The sequence below is a fragment of the Sciurus vulgaris genome (assembly GCF_902686455.1).
Source record: "Sciurus vulgaris genome assembly, chromosome: 8".
Taxonomy (NCBI): Eukaryota; Metazoa; Chordata; class Mammalia; order Rodentia; family Sciuridae; genus Sciurus; species Sciurus vulgaris.
Window position 1 is genome coordinate 25406748 of NC_136468.1, and position 21250 is coordinate 25427997.

The 21250-nt window shown below is 38.6% G+C and overlaps 1 protein-coding gene and 1 long non-coding RNA gene across 4 annotated transcripts in view; one reads left to right on the forward strand and one right to left on the reverse strand.

Moving 5' to 3' along the window:
- CALU (calumenin) overlaps positions 1–17619 on the reverse strand; it is a 32156-nt gene extending 14537 nt beyond the window's left edge. The window contains exons 1-3 of one of the 3 annotated variants that reach the window (XM_079150906.1): positions 17523–17619; positions 7163–7394; positions 1601–1794 (exon numbers count right to left, since the gene is read on the reverse strand). In XM_079150906.1, the coding sequence (XP_079007032.1) occupies positions 1601–1794; positions 7163–7386 (418 nt within the window). In that variant the 5' untranslated portion in view covers positions 7387–7394; positions 17523–17619. Of the gene's footprint in view, positions 1–1600; positions 1795–1867; positions 2062–7162; positions 7395–17522 lie in introns of those variants that run through there. The other 2 variants (XM_079150908.1, XM_079150907.1) reach the window with 2 other exon arrangements.
- Positions 17620–21049: 3430 nt separating this feature from the next.
- The window catches only part of LOC306668556, a 50214-nt gene continuing 50013 nt past the window's right edge, over positions 21050–21250 (forward strand). Inside the window, exon 1 of the long non-coding RNA XR_013765898.1 lies at positions 21050–21212. This is a non-coding gene — a long non-coding RNA (uncharacterized lncRNA). The remainder of the gene's footprint in view (positions 21213–21250) is intronic.

The following is a 21250-nucleotide window of genomic DNA, read 5'->3' on the forward strand; positions in this document are numbered from 1 at the left end:
TTTGTGGTAGAGACAGTATTGACATTCCTTTTGTGAAGAGTGGATTCACTGAAACAGATTTTAACCAAGAGCCAAGATAATTTATACCTGAATCAAAACTGAACTGAGAACACATTTTCACAAAAACTCCCCAGCACTTCTCTAATCCAACTCATTACCCCCTGAGGGCTATCTACCCGCAGGCCTCCAGAGAAAGATGCCTTATAAAGACATTGCTTCTCTAGTCAGTGCTTCAGTTTGTGCACAGTCTCAGGCAGTAGAAATACCCATTACATTGAATCATCTGCCCTGTGAGGCAACAGAGTTCTCAACAAATTTTTATGCACATAATCATACACAGCTGAAGCAGCATTCTGGGCAGCAAGTTAGTGTCTAGGTCTGAAGTGAGATTTATTAATGTACCATTTTGTTTAGATCACCAATAGCCTACCCTTTGCTTTATATTTATAATTAATTCTGAAAAAGTCAGGAGGGTGTTGGGTCTTAGCCAGAGAATAAGAAACACAGGATGCCTCTCCATCTGTGCTGGCTTTTTAATACACGTGTTCTTTATTGGGTGAATGATATGTTTGGTTCTTGGCTAAATGTCAAGCATTGAGAGAGAGATTGCCACTTTGGTCTTAGGAATGAGAACAAGCCCAACACAGAAATAAAAGTCTCTTCATCAGAAATGTATGCACTCTTGTAATTAACATGAACAGCTGGCTATCTTGTGGGGAAACAGATCTTTATATATACACTGTTAGTCAGTGGTGGAGAATGCTTCCTTTAACCTAATTTTGCCTAATTTCCAGGATAAAAATGCAAAAACACCATTTATGTATTTTTGTCACAAATGGTAACCATGTATAATAGAGGAATCTCATAAATAAAAACACCATAGATAATCAACTCCATAAGACCACCACCTAGTATTCCATAGTAGGCAAATGTAGAAGTGCCAAAGAAAATTATTAACAGGTGGCACAAATAAAAAAGCTACCGAATCAACAGAAAGCAATCAAAGTAACATTTATCTGCCTTGAAGCATTTGCAAAGCAGTCTGATAAACTCATGTGCCAGAGAAAACAAATGGGAAATCTTTATTTCTAAACTTCAGTAAGCAGACATAATGAAACAGTTAAAATTTTATCAAGGAAAACTATTTTATTTAAATTTTATTTTAAGGAAGGCAGTAATTTTCTTCCTCTTCTCTCCAGGAATCTAATTAGGTTTGAATTTCAGGTCTACCATCTTAGTGTGACCATATCAAGAGACATCCAAAGGTCTCTTGCTTTACATTGTTGGAACAATGCAGCCTTTTAAACAAGATGTACTCCAAAAATTTTCTACATGAGGGATGACAGAAAAAAAAAAAAAAAATGGTAAAATATATTTGCAAAGTTAATGATGTAGAAGATGCCAGACTTCAGAAAACCACAATTAAGCAAATTTAAAAATACATAATATACAAATTTAAAATTAATAAGATGCAGGGGAATCAGTTCAGCATTGAACTATTTAAGATAGGCACAATTTCTTCCTTTCCTTTACTGCGTGACCCATTTGTTTCTTTGACTCAAGACCATGGTCTCGGCCAAGCTGACATCTTGCCCCTTACCCAGGTAAGTGCCATAAGTCACGTTTCTGTACTCATCCCAGGAGATTAAGCCGTCTTGATTCATATCAAACTCCTGCCATTGGTTTTCAACATTGTCATATATGTATTTCTTCTGGGCGTGTTTAATCCAGGTTTTCAGCTCCCCCTCCGTCACAAACCCATCTTTATCCGCGTCTATTTTATCTACAATCATTCTACAAGACAAAATAGTTACGTTTCAAGGTGCCGGCTCCACAAGGCTTTTTCCCCCAGATAGTAGGGACCTACCTAAAACGTAGCCGTAGGTGGCATTTTTATACTCTTCCCAGGAAACGAGGCCGTCCTCATTGAGGTCATGCCCCTTCCACTGTCGCTCTACATCCTCGTAAATCCAGCGCTTTTGTGCAAATTTAATCCAGTCTTTGAGTTCATCCACAGTAACAAACCCGTCCTTGTCGCCATCTATTTTACTTACAATCTTTCTGTAGAAAATGCAGAGAAATCCAGCAAAAGGTTAAAAGGACACAAGGCTCTGGACGTAGCCAGGTGTGTGCTGTGACCATAGGTGTTATCCAGGGCTAACACAAAGAAATAAAAAAATTGTCTCTGAAACAAAACTGCCAGACAGGCAACTGAAATATTTTTCTCTTAAGTGGCCCATTTCTGCCTTATAGTGAGCCGTCTGGTTAAGGTAAACACAAGCTACAGCTGGTGTGCTAAGACCAAAAACAAACCCAGCCTATCTCTTTGGTTAGGTTTGAGATTATGGTCAGAATTCAGGAGTGAATATCCATGCCTATCTGGTTCTCATACTACATCAAACACATAAACCAAAATATTTTTCTTTATTGCATTTAGAGGAGAATCTCCATTTCTTTGTAAATAATCATAACCACTGACAATGGTTTTCTAAAAATTCAAAATATTTAAATCAAACTTTAAAAAATGTAGATGCTTTTAGAAAAAGATAATATCCTTGTTAAAAATATCACTTATATTTCAAAGTAAGTTTATCACTTTTTTGGTACCAAGGATTGAACCCAGGGGTGCTTTACCACTGAACTACATCCCCGGCCCTTTTGTTTTTCATTTTGAGACAGGGTCTCCCTAAGTTGCTTGGGCTGACTTCAGACTTGGTGCTCCTCCCGCCTCAGCCTCTTGAGCTGTTGGGATTAAATGCATGTACTACTACACCTGACCAAAGCAAGTTTATTTTTAAAAACACGTACATAGAAGGAACACTTATCTAAAACTCTGAGGAAATGTAGTAAGAACATATCTTTGATGAGACTGTTAATAAACTGAGAGAGTTAGTGTGAAGATTATAAAGCTAATCAATCTACTTCTCTACTCTACGAGCTTCTTTCTTCCAGATCTGAATATCTTAATTTAGGGATTTAAAAATGTTTACAATATGAAAATTCCTGTTTAAAGATTCAATCACCGGCCGGGTGCAGTGGCGCATGGCTGCAATCCCAGCAGCTCAGGAGGCTGAGAAAGGAGGATCCCATGTTCAAAGCCAGCCTCAGCAAAGGCAAGATGCTAAAAAGGAACTCATTGAGACCCTGCCTCTAATAAAACACAAAATAGGGCTGGGGATGGGGCTCAGTGGTTGAGTACCCCTGAGTTCAATCCCCAGTACCTCCCTCCAAAAAAATAGATGCAATCACCTACTTATAGAGACTCAGATAATCTACATAAAGTCATATAAATAAGTTTTGAACAGGAACTTTTAATCAAAACTTTCAACAGATGTGAATCTCAGCTTACTACTATGCTTGACTGAAAAAGACTACCACTTAGTAGTAAATAATGACTTTTCCAAGTCTGTGTTAATTCCATGAATATGGGGAAGTGATTACATCAAAGAGTACTGGTGACACTGTGAATACAGACTATTTTGATACTGACATGGCATTAGCCATAACTGCATATTACATAAACCCTATAAATAACCAGCACTTTCCTTCAGAGAATATGTAATCTTGTAGCCTTAGCCCTACAATGTTAATATACATCCTCCTTTAGTTACATGGAAATAACAACAGAACTTTTTAAAAACTCCACTCAATTTTTGCAGTAGTAGAGCTGGAACCGTGGGCTTCACACATGCTAGGTAAGTGCTCTACTACTGAGCTGCATCCCCAGTCCTTTTTAAATATTATTTTGAGACAGGATCTAAATTGCCCAGGCTTGCCTCAAATTTGTGATCCACCAGCCTCATCCCTCCCAGTAGCTGGAATTATAGGTATGTGCCACCATGCCTGGGGCTTTTTTTTTTTTTTTGCGGTGCTGGGGATTGAACCCAGGGCCTTGTGCACATGAGGTAAACACTCTACCAACTGAGCTATATCCCCAGCTGCCTGGGGCTTTTTACAATTTTAAATCTGTAGAGTTTAAATGATATTAACAGAATTAAGTTATACCAGTTTTGAAAATTTCTGCATTATCTACAATGGAATCCAATTTATGCTAAAATGACATTGGATACCAATAATGCTATTGTACTATTAAGAAAAAAAAGGGCAAGGTATCAAAACTTCTATCCCTAAATGATATTTTTAAACTACTATAAATAGCCTGAAGTGTATTGCCCAGATAAAAAAGACATATGACTATTCAAGATGGGCTTTTTTTTTTTTTTTTTTTTGTGGTGCTGGGGATTGAACCCAGGGCCTTGTGCATGTGAGGCAAGCCCTCTTCTCCACCAACTAAGCTATATCCCCAGTCTCTCAAAATGGGCTTTTTTAAAGATGAAAGTGGTTGAAAAGCATTCTAGTCACTGGAAATAGCCCAAATGGTTTAATGTAGGGGTTAGAATCTTGTTTTTAGAAAGGGATAGATAATAAATATTTCATACTTTGTGAGACACATGTGGTCTGGCATGAGAACACAAACGTATACACATGTATATATGACAACCCTCTAAAAATAAAAAAGCCATTCATGTCTTGCAGTCCATACAGGCTGCAGGCAGTTATGAAAATACACAGGGCACATCCTATTTAAAGCACGAAGCTTTAATTCTGATCTTTAAAAGCTTGTGTTAATTTATGAAGTGAATGGGGTAGTATACTATGACACTGGAGAACCCTATGGACGTAATTATGATGCCACTAAGCCAGCATTTAATCTAGGACAGATATAATGCACTTAGTGGACCTCCTTTTATTACTCTTATGAGGTAAAATATGTCTCTACATGTTCAAGTGGCATAAAAAGCTGACCTTTTTTTTTTTTTTTTTTTTTAAAGAATTTGGTCAGTAAATGGCTCTAGAAGGGTGCATAATAGTTCTGAAATTTTTGGCATGCAAAATTTTATATATATATATATATATATCCATACTTGTGTACTTTTCTAAAGAAGAATCTTTAGTTTTCATTAGACTTCCAAAGTGTTTGAGCCTGTGATTCCCCAAAAAGATAATGAGCTGCTCTAGTTCATTTCTGTAGAAAATATATCAAGGGTGAGAACTTTTTAATATTAAGGCACACCACCTCAAAACAAAAACCTTCATTTGAAGGATAAATATGTGAAAATTAGTGCTTTGGGGGAAGGAGGAGAATGATAATACACATGTAGAAAAAATTTCCTATTTGTCAAACCTTAATTAACAAGAAAAAGGTCCAAACAATTGTATGTTAGAATTACTTCTATGGTCTTCTAGGTACTACTGAATATTTCAAAAACAGTAACAAAATTTTGCAAATACAGATATAAACAATGACTTTTCTCTTAATTGCTTGCCTTATAAAGAGATGGAAAAAAAGGAGGAATCTGTGGTCTTCAAACTCTGGTATATAGTTACCTACCAAAACAATGTGTAGAAATGCCACAGTAAATAAGTTTTTTAAAGTAAGTTACCCTGGATTTGTGATTCCAACAGTATGTTACTGCATAAACTAGGGATATCTGGCACTATCTCCAAAATTTGGGAGAAGCAAAAAGTACTTAGTTCATTCACATTCTAATTAAATATAGTCCACTCGTGGTGAACTTTTGGTATTTGCTCATAACAAAAATCAACATTTTTTTTCTCCACTGAAAACTGCTAGCAGAACTGTTCTATTGCCTGCAAAGAGCCAGAACATCTACCTTAAATGACACCAAAACTAAGGGACCTTCATTATTTAAGAGTAATTCTGTGAAGAGATTTGTGCAGACTGAATGTAGGATGAACAGGTACAATATTAAGAGGCATGACAAAGACTGAGAACACCCTCATGCACCTCTATTTTCAGCCTGGAATGTTAGCACAGTTATAAGATTTAAACTGAAAATGAGCACCGTCTCTCAGTTAGAAAAGCAACCTAATAAGACTTTTTTTTTTTGGTGGTGCTGGGAATTGAACCCAGGGCCTTGTGTATTTGAGGCAAGCACTCTACCAACTGAGCTATATCCCCAGCCCAAGACTGACTTTTTGATATATGATTTTTATATCTACCTTCTTTCTTTCTTTTTTGGTGGTATTGGGGATTCAACTTGGGGGCACTCTACCATATTCAACCCTTTTTATTACCAGATAGGGTCTTGCTATATTGCCCAGCCTGGTCTTGAACAGGCAATCCTTCTGCCTCAGCTTCCTAAGCTGCTGGGATTAGAGGTGTGCACCACAGTACCCAATTATATCTATTTTCAAGTGTCTTGGGGTAGCTGGTTCATTGTATGTAGCAAAATCTTTTAACTACCTTCTGATAATGTTGAAGAATAAAATACTGTACCCTTTAGTCAGACAACACAAAGAAAGAATAAATTTGTACTGAAGTCTAAAGCAAACTCTTTAATAATGTCTTAAATCATACCACTATCTCTGATGGCAAAATATTTTTGGAAATTGCTAAGTAGTACAACTTGCCACACAAATCTCTTGAGTACAGCTCAGAAAGTTGTACTAACAGTGCTCACTGAAGAGCTATTTTTCACAAAATTGACTTTTTCTTCAAAAGCAAGGCTTTAGAAGAACCAAACGACATTCTCAGACCTTCAGTTAGAAATAATCGGCTGGGATTCTCCTAAATAAACTGTATGTAAAAGACTGCTCAGAGAGTTACAGAAGCTATGGCCCAGCCCTTACTGAAGCTCTGACAGTAAGACCATTATTTGTTATAATCTCTAAAGGACAAGATTGGTTTGGCTTGTGTTGAAGGACACCCTGAAAAATTATAAACTTTAGAGAAAGTGATAGTCCAAGGGTAAAAATCTGCAATTTTTTTTTTGCCACTCAAGGACTAGGCTTGGGCAATAATGAATGGCTAGATCACAGATCATTTTTCAAAATTAAAAGCAGCAGAGATAAGATGATCCATGTAATGTTCTGGGATCAAGACAATACAGTTCAAGCTGGATCTTGCAATACCTGGTACTTTTATGCAAAAATGATTTTGCTTTGTAGAATGAGATACAAATTGTTATTCAATGAAGAAAAGTAGGAAAGCAGGCACTTAATTAAATTTTAGTGGTAGCAATCCTGTGGTTAGCTTTCAGAAGTTTAGTGGTGACTAAATCAGAAAAGAAAAAAAGTATTCACTGATTTATAAAGAATGGTATTACCCTAAGTAGCCCCCTGAGAGCTAGCACCTTACCCAAGCCTTTCTTTGCTCTCTTCTGGTGTCAGCTGATCAAAGGTCTTTGCTTCTTCAGCACCCAAGAAGGCATCATGATCATAATCAAAACTCTGAGCATCATTGTGAACTTTATCGCTAAGTTGAGGCTCATGATGTACACGGTCCTTCTTTTCTGTGGGCTTGCTCAAGGCAAAGGCTGTGCACAGGGACAAGCACATAAGGAACTGTCGCAGGTCCATCATAATCAGATCTTAAAGAAAACAAGAGACAGTTGGTAAAGGAGGCAATAAGCTTAACAATTAAACAAGAAAACACTCGCGTTCCAGTTAAATTTTTTCATGTTCGTACAAGTCTATGCAAGTCATTTATATTACCCAAATAGTTTACTTAACCCATACAATAAACATGGAAGAGCATCAGAATCTCAAGATTATCATGGTGGGAAATTTTCACCAGTTTTCTTCATCTGACTGTAGGTTGATAAGGAATTTATAGCTAAAATCTCTACTTTGTAAGTAGTGTCTCTTTAAAAGACATCAAAGTAGAACTTTAATCCTTCTGTCCCAGTGGATAACATTTAAAAGTCAAAGGACCAAGATTTAAATCCTGATTCCAAATCATTTACTTTTTATACTGTATTAATGGTCTGGTCTTGAAATCTAGCTGGTTATTAGTCACCTAGGAATCATTTAAATAAGTTTCCCCACTGATTTAGAATCTCTGAAGTTGAGTCCAGGCATCTGTAGCTTTAAATGCTTCTCTCCTGTGATTCTGATGACTATCCCATTAGGAATCAATGAAATATCGAGCAGTTTCCTTGTTCTATAACACCAAGTTTCCCAAGTCCAGGTTCAACCCTGAATCATCACCAAAGACCAAGCCATTCATATGGTCCTGTCATAAGGACTTTATCCCTCTGCACAGTTGTGTTTCTCAAACGTGCCCAAGCCTAAGAACCACCTGGAGTACTATTCAAAGTATAGAATCCCAGGCTCTTCTCCAGGCCTTCACACTGCTGCTCTGCAGTCACAGATGAACTTCATGAACAAGCACAAGACTGGAACACTTTATTGAAAAATGGAATTAAAAAAACTACAGGAAAGTTTTGGGTTAAAGACCTGTTTAGCATACTCTATAGATATCCCATGGTACTGTCCAGAGATGTTAAGGCCATAGAGAAAAAAAAAAAAACAAAACAAACAAAAAATTAAAAATCAAAGGGAAAGGTTTTCTGAGGCTTTCATTTTAGAATTAATCTTTCATCAATGAAACATGGACTCTGAATGCCCCTGCCCCCAGTGAGAATAAATTTTTGCAATTTCACATTATCTCTCACTCATCTCCTGTTATGCCTAATCCCTTGTACCTTTGACTGTGACTTTATTTGGAAATAGAGGGATTTTGCAGATGTGATCAAGTTAAAATGAAGTCATACTGCTTTAGGGTGGGCTCTAATCCAAAGACTGGAGTCCTTATAAGACAAAAATTTGGACACAGACACACGAATGAGAGTGCCATATAATGAAAGAGGTAGAGATTGAAGTGATGCATCTACATGTCAGGGAATGCCAAGGACACTGACAAACACCAGAAGTTAGGAACAGCTATGAAAAGATCCTCCCCTAAAGTCTTCAGAGAGTATGGGCCTGCCTACACCTATGAGTTTGAACTTTTAGCCTCCAGAACCGAGCAACAATAAAATTCTATTTTTTTTTTAATTCATTCAAGTTTGTAGCAATTTGTTAACAGCCCTAGGAAACTACAGAAGGCTACAGTACAGAGGGATGCTGTACCACATGAGAATTAAATGAATTACACCCTGTCCTAATCTGCATATTAAACCACTCAGAGATTTCACCTTCCCCAGGATGTCACTATGGACCTAGCCAGTCTAAACATTCACATTTTATATGTAAATACTAACAAAAATAATTTCTACAAGTTCCCAACTTAGAATTCCTACAGAATTCCTAATCTTGATCTTGTCTCAAAGTTTTGGGAACCAGAATGAAGGAAGTGAACTGTGTCAGGGGATAAGGAGATTAAATATGCCAATATATTACACATCTTTCAATGTATTCATTTTTCTTATAAGCCCCAGTTAGTAGCTAAATGAAGTCAAGTTATATTCACTTGGATTTATACAGCTCTTTGGATTTGAAAAACTAAAATATGCCTAGTATAGCTAAAAGTGAACATGTTATATAAAGATCCCTTAAAAGTAAAACAAATAGAGAAATATGTTTAATTGCAACACAACTTAGAGAGCTGACTATAGAAAGGCACAATCTGAGGCCTCCATGAACAACTTTCAGGCTGTGAAAGAGCACAAAGGGCACGGGATGCAAAATTGGGAAAGCAGCTCAGTAGGGGAGTTGGGAGGTCCTGGACTGGTAGAGGATACAACACCAGAGCAGAAAGCATTACAAAACAAATAGGACAGTGCCAATAAAACAAAAGAAATGTAGCTAAGGAAGTAAGCAGGGGTGGTTACTCCCCAAGGGCCCATTCTCAAAAAAGATAATGTTACCTGATGATGTGGTAGTTAAGACTGATAAAAACCAATCAGGGGAAGCAAGGAGAAAGCAAGACCATGAGATCCACAGAGAAAGGGGGTAGTGGGTACTTTTCTTATACTGCTCCCACCAATGTTAGACTTGGTTATATTTCTGAAACTTCCTTAACACTTTCATTCCATTCCATCAAACACAAATTTGCATAAAAAGATGCCATATGAAGATGTTAAATGATGACAGCTTGTTTTTAATTTTGGGGTACTAGGGATTGAACCTCGGGTGCTTTACCACTCAATCATAGCTACTGACCTTTTAATTTATTTGGAGATGGGATCTTGCTATAAGTTTTCCAGGCTAGCATTGAACATGTGATCCTCCTGTCTCAGTCTCTCTGAATAGCTAGGTTACAGGTACGTACCACTGCAACCAGCATCAGAGTTTTTATTTATTAAGATAATTGGAAACAAGCTAAACCAGAGAACTGGTAAGACATTAAATCTGTATTAGGGAAAACTACAAGTTTGAAAAGAATGAGTGGATCTAACTTAAGTGAAATATAGCACTCACCAAGATATGTTAAGCACACTCCCACCCCCCAAAAAAAGGTCATTTTAAAAGATAATGTCAAGACCTCTTTTTTTTTTTTGGTACTGGGGATTGAACCCAAGGGCATTCAATAACTGAGCCACATCCCCAGAACTTTCTATATTTTATTTTGAGACAGGGTCTTGCTGAGTTGCTTAGGGGCTTGCTAAATTGCTGAGACTGGCTTTGAACTTGCAATCCTCCTGTCAGTCTCCTGAGCCACTGGGATTATAGGCGTGCACCACCACATCTGGCATATGATCTCATTTATATAAAAAGCAAATCAAAACTAAAGAGTCTCCCCAGGTTGTTTACATTTGTATAAAATATAACACATGCATGAAAATGGGGTGGACAGATAAATACCCATGTGTAAATAGTGGAACTCTCTAGGCTCAAGGGAAAAGACAGAGGGGTGCAGTGGGTCAGTAAGGCCAGTATGGAAGTGAACTTTAATGCAAATCTAACTTGTAAATAAGTATCCTCTCATATGTATTACCCGTTAATTTAAACATTACAAAAAAATGCTTTCAATAGTAGGTGGCAAAACAAGTATTTTCAAGCTATATCTCCAGTCTGGGGGGGAAAAAAAAGATCAAAGGAAAAAATGTGAATCTATTTTTAAGACATAAGATAAATATTTTTAAAAGTAAAACATTGCTCAAGGCAAATAACATTTCAGCTGACCCTTCAATAATTCAGTCTATCAGTCACATCAGTTGAACAGTACAGAGAAAATCAGAGACTTAGTGGCTCTCTTAAATTCAACATCCAAGTATACCTTTATTTCAAGGTAAAATGAAATTTCTACCTAAAACTAAATAATTCTTTAGATAAATAAAATTTTATGAAACAAGGAACAGAATATGTTGCTGATAATGGATAATATGATCAAGTAATAACTATGTCAGAAGCTTCTAGAAGCAAGTAAAAACAGGAGTCACTATGACAAGGGATTTTCCTTATGACTATCAATAAGGGAACTTCACATTTAGAAAAATTCTATAAGTGGTAAATCATATTCTCAGAATAAAAATACAGTATAATACCCTAACAACTCTTGCAAACCCCAAATATTACAAGATGGATAAATGGTCAAACACTTGGGGACCTGGAAAGGATAGAAACTGTATAGTTTTGAGACATGTGGCATAAAGAAATGTAACAAACTAAATCCCAATGACGTACCTTACAGAAATAGAGCAAGCAATCATGAAATTCATCTGGAAGAATAAGAAACCCAAAATAGCTAAAGCAATCCTTAGCAGGAAGAATGAAACAGGGGGTATCTCAATACCAGAACTTCAACCATACTACAAAGCGATAGTAACAAAAACGGCATGGTATTGGTACCAAAATAGAAAGGTAGATCAATGGTACAGAATAGAGGACACGGACACAAACCCAAATAAATACAATTTTCTCATACTAGACAAAGGTGCCAAAAATACGCAATGGAGAAAAGATAGCCTCTTCAACAAATGGTGCTGGGAAAACTGGAAATTCATATGCAACAGAATGAAACTAAACCCCTATCTCTCACCCTGCACAAAACTCAACTCACAATGGATCAAGGACCTTGAAATCAGACCAGAGACCCTGCATCTTATAGAAGAAAAAGTAGGTCCAAATCTTCACCTTGTTGGCTTAGGATCAGACTTCCTTAACAGGACTCCCATAGCACAAGAAATAAAAGCAAGAATCAATAACTGGGATAGATTCAAACTAAATAGCTTTCTCTCAGCAAAGGAAACTATCAGCAATGCGAAGAGAGAGCCTACAGAGTGGGAGAATATCTTTGCCACTCATACTTCAGATAGAGCACTAATTTCCAGAATATATAAAGAACTCAAAAAACTCTACACCAAGAATACAAATAACCCAATCAACAAATGGGCTATGGATATGAATAGACACTTCACAGAAGAAGATCTACAAGCAATCAACAAACATATGAAAACATGTTCACCATCTTTAGTAGTAAGAGAAATGCAAATAAAAACTACACTAAGATTCCATCTCACCCCAATTAGAATGGCGATTATCAAGAATACAAGCAACAATAGGTGTTGGAGAGGATGTGGGGAAAAAGGTACACTCATACATTGTTGGTGGGGCTGCAAATTAGTGCAGCCACTCTGGAAAGCAGTGTGGAGATTCCTCAGAAAACTTGGAATGGACCTACCATTTGACCCAGCTATCCCACTCCTAGGCCTATACCCAAAGGACTTAAAATCAGCACACTACAGAGATACAGCCACATCAATGTTCATAGCTGCTCAATTCACAATAGCCAGACTGTGGAACCAACCTAGATGCCCTTCAATTGATGAATGGATAAAGAAACTGTGGTATATATATATAATGGAATATTACGCAGCTATAAAGAATGATAAAATTATGGCATTTGCAGGCAAATGGAGGAAATTGCAGAATATCATGCTAAGTGAGATAAGCCAATCTCAAAAATCCAAGATGAATGATCTCACTGATAAGCAGATGATGACACATAATGGGGGTTGGGAGGGGGGCAAGAATGGAGGAAGGAGGGACTGTATAGAGGGAAAAGAGAGGTGGGAGGGGTGGGGGGAAGGAAAAAAATAACGGAATGAATCAAACATCATTACTCTATGTAAATGTATGAATATGCAAATGGTATGCTGTTACTCCATGTACAAACAGAAACAACATGTATCCCATTTGTTTACAATAAAAATTTTAAAAATTAATTAATTAAAAAAAGAAATGTAACAAACTGATTCATTTTGTGATTTAGAGGGAAAACTGCATTTATGTCTCAGACTTCATATTTTGATACAAGAATATAAGAAGAATCCAAAAGAATAAAGACCTGGCTTAATCACCCATTCATTTCTCTTTCCTTCCACTCTCTCAATCTTGCTGTGCCCATTCCTCTACTGGCTCCTCCATTTCATTAAACAATACTTCTCAAGTCTCCACTACCCCAAATCTTCTTTCCTAGACTGTTATTTCTTCTAGTTTGCTTTCCTATTCTTTCATGCACACAGGTGTGTACACTGCTGACTCTGCTTCAACATTCACTGTCACCTAAAATCTGGCTATCTTACCACTGATGAAACTGCCTAAAAAAGGTTATGAAGGACCACCTGGCGGGTGAGGCCAATGGTTCTACTAATCTTCATCCCTCTGCAGTAAGCACTGCAAAAATCTACACTTTAAATAACTTCTATTTTGGGGGAAAAAAAAGCTCTTTGTGCCCACATATACCAACTTCTGGCTATTAGAATCTCTAACAAAAGGCCTCTTGTTTTATGAATATAGACACACAACAAAAACAAAAACCCATCAAAACCCAACTGTACTAGAAAATCCATACTCAAAATTTCCAGTAGAAACAAAGAATATTCTTATAAGACAAAGGATATTTTATGTGGGAAAAATGAAAAGAAATGGTACAAAATAAGTTTTCATATGCCTCATACACACATGAAGAACTACATTAATAGAGTTCATTTCTGAACTCCAATCTGAATTCTATCATTCTCTTGTCAACCACAATGAAATCAAGTTAGAAAGCTACAAGCTAAAGGACCCGTCTTAGCTCTCTACCAGCTCCAGCACAGTTACACAATAGTTAACATATTAGGAAAATTTATGACATATACAAGTGAAAACTTAGCTGTCTAAGCTTTAACCATGTGATCTAGAAAGTAAACCAAGGGTTGTGAAAAATGCATCCCCCACTCCTTATATCAAATGTTTTTTAAGTTTATCTAAAATTCTGTTCCTCCTTTACCAAGGGTAGGATCTAATATTTTTTTTCTAAAAAAAAAAAAAAAAAAAAAAAAAGTGTCTAGCCATTACCCACATGTGACTCCTAAGTACTTAAAATATGGCTAATGCTAATTAAGATATACTATGTGTTATATTTTATATCAAAAGAATGCTATTTTGTTATATAAAATATCAAAATTAATTTCACCTGTTCAAAATTTTCATCCAAAAATTTAAAATGACATGTGGCTGGTATTATACTTATATTGCACAGTACCATATTAGTGAGTCACGAACTAAAGGACTAGAACAGGATAAAGGTACGAAGTAGCTATTATCCTTTTGCAGTACGTCACCAATAAAGGTCTTCTGCAAAGTTATTTTCATGAATTATTTCAGTAATCTGAAGGAGAAAAGATTAACGATCTAAGTTTGATTTTAATAATGAGTCATAAAAATCATTTTATTTTATACATTGAAAAAAAATTTCCTTGACAGCTCTAAATTCTTTCTTCTCCCCCCATTCCTTCCCAGCCACTTTTGATAAAAATCTATTGCTCACAGAAAGTAGAATGTTTTAGGAAACTCAGATGTCTAAATTAAATTCAACTTCTCAGGAATATTAACAATAAGTGATCCCACAATTGTGGTTGACCACAGGTCCATTACTCAACTTTAATGAGTGAGAGAAATGGGTGTGGTGGTAAAATTCCAGTTCTCTGAGCTGGATATTCAGCAAAAAAGACATTTCTCCATAATGTAGCCAAGATGGGATCTCACTGTTTAATGTCTACTTCAATTGGGGATTATGGGCAACAGTCTGACAGCAATTTAACTACACTCAACTGTGCCAAGGCCCAGGTTATAAAAGTGGGAAAAAGTAGTAATATCATACTTCATAATTTGATGAGATACAATGCTGACAAGCCACTTAGTTAACATTTCTCTCGTGACACATGAATTTATTAGTTAATACATTCTAATTAAATTAATTGTGACAGTGGGAATTCATTTACAAGACAGCTAAGTATATGAAAGTGCAAAATTTAGCTGTTGAAGGAAAATACCTGAGAATGAAACTAATACCTTAAGCTTCATTAGTTCCATCATCAAAGCAACTCGTCAGAATGAACCTGAAATTTTTCTGGCTACAAAATCAAAAACTTTCTTGTAAGAAAAAAGTTCTAGAAATGCTGAAAGAAAAAACATTTCCTTTTGGTTGATGGACTTTAAGTACTAATTATCATAGGAAAGAATGCAAAAACGTAGAGACGAGAGATTTGATGTTTGTTAATTCGTTAATTTTGTGTATAAGTAACATGCATGAAGTCTTGAGAACTTGGTAATTATTTTAGTACATTCCCTCAGGATCAAATGCCTGTAAATAATTTAAGACCCTAGATAAAAAGACCTATTTACTATGATCACTCAAGCTAGAAGTGATCAGTACCAATTCTCCCACATTTGTTTGTACTGCTCCATAATCTGATCAAAGGCTACTTTAAGTTGTCTCCTTTGCTCCCCTACAGATTCTACATATTTGGAAGAATTTCTTCACTTAGCTATTATAAATTATTTTTCCTCTATAGTTCCTAATATATTGTCTTGCACTTTTTAGATTACATTTTACCAGATTAACTGGGCAGTACTTGGCAGCAATGTGGTTCCTGCCTGTGTTCTCCAACCCCAAATCCCCTTACTGGATCTGGCTAACAGCCAGCTACATTCAAAAGTGTTATTTCAGCTGTCTTAACTCTAGTACATAAATTACAACATCAGCAACATCTATATTGAAAAGTTCAGAGAGAGGATCTATCTAGGGCCTTATGTTCTAACACGCATTTCCAATTGCTATCCCTCCAACATCCCCAGCATCTCCAGGTTACAGAAAATCTGTAATACCAATGTACTGACTGCCTATTCTGGTACAACGTATATACACGGCTATCATTAAGTATTTCTTGATACATTACCGGATGAATGGAAGTAAACATGATGAGACATTGGTTTCAAAGCTCTACTTGAGGCTGGGGATATAGCTCAGTTGGTAGAGGGCTTGTGTCCTAAGCACAAGGCCCTGGGTTCAATCCCCAGCACCGCCAAAAAAAAAAAAAAAAAAAAAAAAAAAAACTCTACTTGAGTACCATACACTCCAGAATACTCAGATTTTTGTGAGTTTATGGTTCTTCTAGTTGTGATTCTTAAAAAGAAAGAAAGAAAGAAAAAATCCCAAACCCTCTGGAGACCCTTGAATTACTGTAAACTCAGATCAGGCCTAGGAGGAAAACTCATCCTATCTACACAAATACAATTTATACGTTATTTCTGATCCCTCATTTGAACTGTTCCACAAATTCTTCAGTGATGACTATCATCTGGAACTTGGTTAACTCAATCTACTGAACGAGGTAAAGAAAAAATACATTTGTCTTAGGTTAAGCTCCATTCCATGGCAAACAGTAATTTATCAGAGATTCTGGGGTTCTCTACTTCCAAGCTCAACAAAATACTAGAACAAAAACAAACTAGATGCACCTATTCACAATTCATTAGCGTTGATTTCATGGTCCAAGTCAGGAAATGAATATACTTCAATTCTCAAAAAACACTTCTCTGGGACTTTGTATACTTAGGAATTCAAATGAAAAACCCAAAAGTTTTAGCAGGAACCCAGAGAGATTTTTCCTTGATACAAAAGTAGCTTTCCAAACTGCAAACCACTCAACGACTCTTAATCATAGCAGCTGTAGGGAATTAAGTTTACTTCCTAACACAGTATGCCAAAAATCAGAACCGGGATCTAGGGTTTGAAGCAACGAAACGAGGTTTTAAAAAAAAAAAAAAAGGAGCAATTCCTTAATAAAGTTTTGAAGACTGTTCTCACTGCTGACTTGGGTATGAACCAAACACCGGAGCTCGAAAATTTCGATTTTTCTTTGCATTTATAAATTTTTTTAAAAATCACATAGGTCTTCATTCGTACTTTCCGTCTTCTCCCTACACCCTTTAAGTCAGTGAACACGACTTTATTGGCAGATGCAACAACCCCCGGGATGTGGCCTTGGGGCGGGGCTGGCAGATTCAGGCAGGCGGGTGAGTGGGAGGTGGCAGGCAGCAGATTCAATAACCCTTCCCTCCTGCTCTCCGACCTTCAGGAGGCAAAAGTGACCCTCTAGTCTAGGTACACTGTGAATGGTGTAGATCAGAGATCCGAGAGAAAGGACGCGCGGCAAGCCAGGCATAAAACAGTAGCCAACAGAACGTGAGTTAGGGAGCCAAAGTTCGACGGAACGCAGCACTCTTCCCAGAGCGTGTGGGAATGCTAGTTGGGGGTTCCATCGCAGGCTGCGCGCCGCTGGCCCTGGGATCACGGAAATGCTCAGGCCCGGAACCCGCGCCAGCAGAGACACGAGCCACCAATGAAAAAAAGCCCACGCCGCTCCTGGAGAAAGGCTCCGGGACAGGGAGAAATCGAATAAAGACACGGCGGCGGCAGAAGGGCCGAGCACCACAGTACTTACCTTTTTCCGCAGCCTCACAGCCCAGGTTACAGTGGCCGCGGCTTACCCACCGGCTCCGCTCACACGCTCAAGCACCGCCCAACCGGAAGCGGGCCCGCGCCCCGCCCTCATCCTTCTCGCCGGCGTCTTCCCAACCAATCATCAACAAGCCCTCCGTCGACGCAGAGCTTCCCCGAGTAGCCATTGGCCCCACAATTGCGTAGCCCGGATAGGCTGGAAAGCGCCACGTCCCCGCGAGCGCGCCGAGTTGCGTGAACCAGATTCCCGCCCAACTCTAGTCCTTGGGCCCGCCGCAGGCCCCAGTCCTGTGCTCTGGCTCCGTGTGGGCGCGGCTGTCCGGACGCCACGTCCCCATTCATAGCGCGTGACTCTGCTTCCACAGGACTTCTAGAATTACCGTGCTAGTAATCTTAATGCCCACAAGACCGTAAATCCGACTTTATGTGTCACCGCCATTATAGCGGTGAACAATCCTAATCTCTTACCCTTAGGCGCTGCCTCCCGAACTTGGCATCTTCCTCTAGCTACCTTTCATCCTCTTTCAGCTTCGTCTTCCATCACGCCCCTTCACTTATAGTGATCTGGCTACCATCATCTAGGCATTTCTTAACAACTTGTCCTTTCACATCTCTACTCTTTGTCCACCAAGCGCCTTCCTTTGCCTGGAATAAATGCGTTTTCCTGATTTTCTGTTTGTGAAGGCCAATAGAAGTTTCAATTCAGATGTTAACTCTGGAAACCTTTTTTGAATCCACTAAGCATAATAACACTTCTTTTATTTGCCTTCATAGCACTTTGTATCTCCGGTACACTACCAAATTTTGCTGCACAACATTGCTTAACTATAACAATTTAGTTTGGGGAACAGACCAACTTCCAGAGCAGGGATCTGCCTATTTGTATTTGCAGCCCTGAGCTTACTGCCCAGGTCTAACTAATTGCTCAGTAATTTAAGTGAACTGAATAGGTGGACTTCATTGCATGACTCTGGTTTAAGAGAAACACAGGACATAACTCACCTGTTCCTTTTTTAGTGTCATGAAATTGAAACAAATACCGATGAGGGCTTCTCTTTTCAACACAACTGTGCTGTAAACCTGAGTTCTAGCATAAAGACTCTATAGTTTAAAATTCAGTTGAGACAAGTAGTAAGTTAATGAAAGAATTAAATGCAAAGCAAGTTAGTTTAAAGTACGAAGATGAAAGACTGGTATTAAAGGAATACCAGTGAACCATGGTGGTAGCCAGACAGGGATTCATAGGAAGGTGTGACTCAGGCCAGTCTAAGAAAGTCCCAAATGGACTATTCAACAAAAGGAGTAGCAGAATCAAGGGAAGCAGAGAGGAGGGTAAATCTTTAGGCCAGGTTGGGCCTGAGGAAGGTCAAGAAAGAAAGCCAAGCAGGAAAGACATAAATGGCAAGTTTAGATAGGGCGTGGAAGGTCTTGACAGTCTGAGGACCCTAAACTGAAGGCAATGGGAATTGTGAGTCTCCTTTTGGAAGTTTTCTAAACGTGCCTATGTGGGGCCCCCTGTGGAATAAGATTGAGAATGGTTCTCTCAGGATGGCACATCTTCAAATGGTGGACTTTAAAACAGGAGGCATTACTTCAATTCAAAACTCTTTTTAAGTGCCACCTTGAAGTCAGGTACTGTGCTAGGTACCAGTGAACCCATGATGAAGGGGACATCATCCCAGCCCTTCAGGAACTGCAGCCTAGTCGGAGAACCACTATTCTGGAAGTGTCATAGTGAAAACCACACAGGTAGTGAGATTCTGCTAGAGGTAGAGCTCTCAAATCCTGACATTCCCTGTGGATAGGGACCTGACCTAGCAAGGGAAGGGAAATAGAAATGAACCCTTTATGCAAGAGAGATTTTAAAAGTGGAAAAAAACTAGTATTTGTCAGTTAAAAACAAAAAAAAAATGTTAAAGATGAAAGTAAGTCCTGGATTTAGTGACCACTTGGATGAAAGAAATGAAGAAAGCACTCAAAACTTAAAAGTTTTAATCACAGGAGACTGGGAGAGTGAGCTAGATGCATGGAGAATGAGGGAATTGAGTGAAGTCCTGGACATGGTAGGTCTAGGCTGTGGAAGAACATCTAAAAAGAAAGAACTTGATCCTTTGGTTCATGAGCATCACATTCATGAGTGGGTGTTCACACTATTGTATGAGATGTGCCTCCCTCTAAACCTTGTTACTGCTTTGTCATATTACCCATCGGATGTTAAAAAAAAATAAAAGGAAGGAAGGAAGGGAGGGAGAAAGGAAGGCAGGCACGCAAGAAAGACCCCATAGGCTGGAAGAGATAAGTTAAGAGAGGGGTACTGGGCCAGGAGGCAGCTGACGGAGCCAAAAGAATGGATGAGCATTTGGAGGAGAAAGAAGCAGATTAGGCCTCATGGGAGCCCCAGAGTTAGAAAGTAGGTAGCAGAGGAAAAGGACCAGAGAGGTGACACACATAAGAAATGTCTCCATTAGCTGCACTGCCACATTTTGCTATATAATGCTGCTTATTCGTCTGTCCTCCTGTAGCCCTGGACTCCCTGAGAGCAGCACTGAAGGACTGCTGTGGAAGACTTGATGACATTGATTATGGAGGCTGATGTTCCCTGCCGAGCCACCCAGCTCTGCTTGCTGCTACTGAACCTGCACTCCTCAAATGGATGTATTAAGTGTTTCCTGTGTGTCAGATACTGTTCCAGGCACTAGCGATACAGCAGTGAACAAAAGGGATTAAACTCTTGTCACGGTGCTTATATTCTGGTCTGTAGGGGCAGGTGAAACAGATACTGAACAAGATTTAAAAAGAATTCGTGAGTGGTGGCACATATCTTAATCCCAGCTACTGCGAGGCTAAGGCAAGAGAACTGCAAGTTTGCGGCCAGCCTGGGCAACTTAAGAAGACTGCCTCAAAATAAATAAATAAATAAATAAAATCCAAAGGGCTGTTGATGTACCTCAGTAGTACAGCACCACTTGTTTAATCCCCAGTACCTTAAAAATATTTAAAAAGAAAAATATATAGGATAAGAGGTGGTGATAAGTGCTAAGGAGTAAATAAGGCAGAGGAGGAGAGTGCAGAGCTTTGGGACTATTGGGAGTGGTGTTACCATCTTAGAAAGGACAGCCAGGGAGGACTCATGAGAGGCTAACACCTGAGTGAACATCTGACAGTGGTAAAGAACATTCTGAGAAAAGCAAACAGCAAGGGCAAAGGCCTGGAGCTGGGAGCATGTTTGGAATGTTTGAGGAACTGCTGGAAGCCATGTGGCTCGAGTGCAGTAGGAGGAGAGGGTATGAGGTCAACCAGGTAGCAGGGATGGGGGGTGGGGGAGAGAGCCACATGTGGGGCTGTGAGGCCATTGCAAGGACTTCAGCTTTTATTCTGCGATGATGTGGCAGATCCTGGCTATTTACCAAACTCTCCTCTTGTCGTTCTGTGAATCCGACTTGACCACGTTTCCCAGCCTCCCTTCCCTGGTGGTTAAATGACTGATCACTGACCAAGGAAGGAGGACAGAACTGATGGTACACTATCTTCCACTACTAGCCATCAGAAAGCCATGTACAGTTCTCCAAGTCCTCTTTCTGTGACGACCTTATAAACCAGAGGATGGAAGGGATCCAAGTTCCTGTTCAAGAGCCACTCACTGACCAGGCCAACCATTTTGGACATTTTGAAGGTAAGAAATAAAACTTAGAAATTGTTTTATGCCCATAT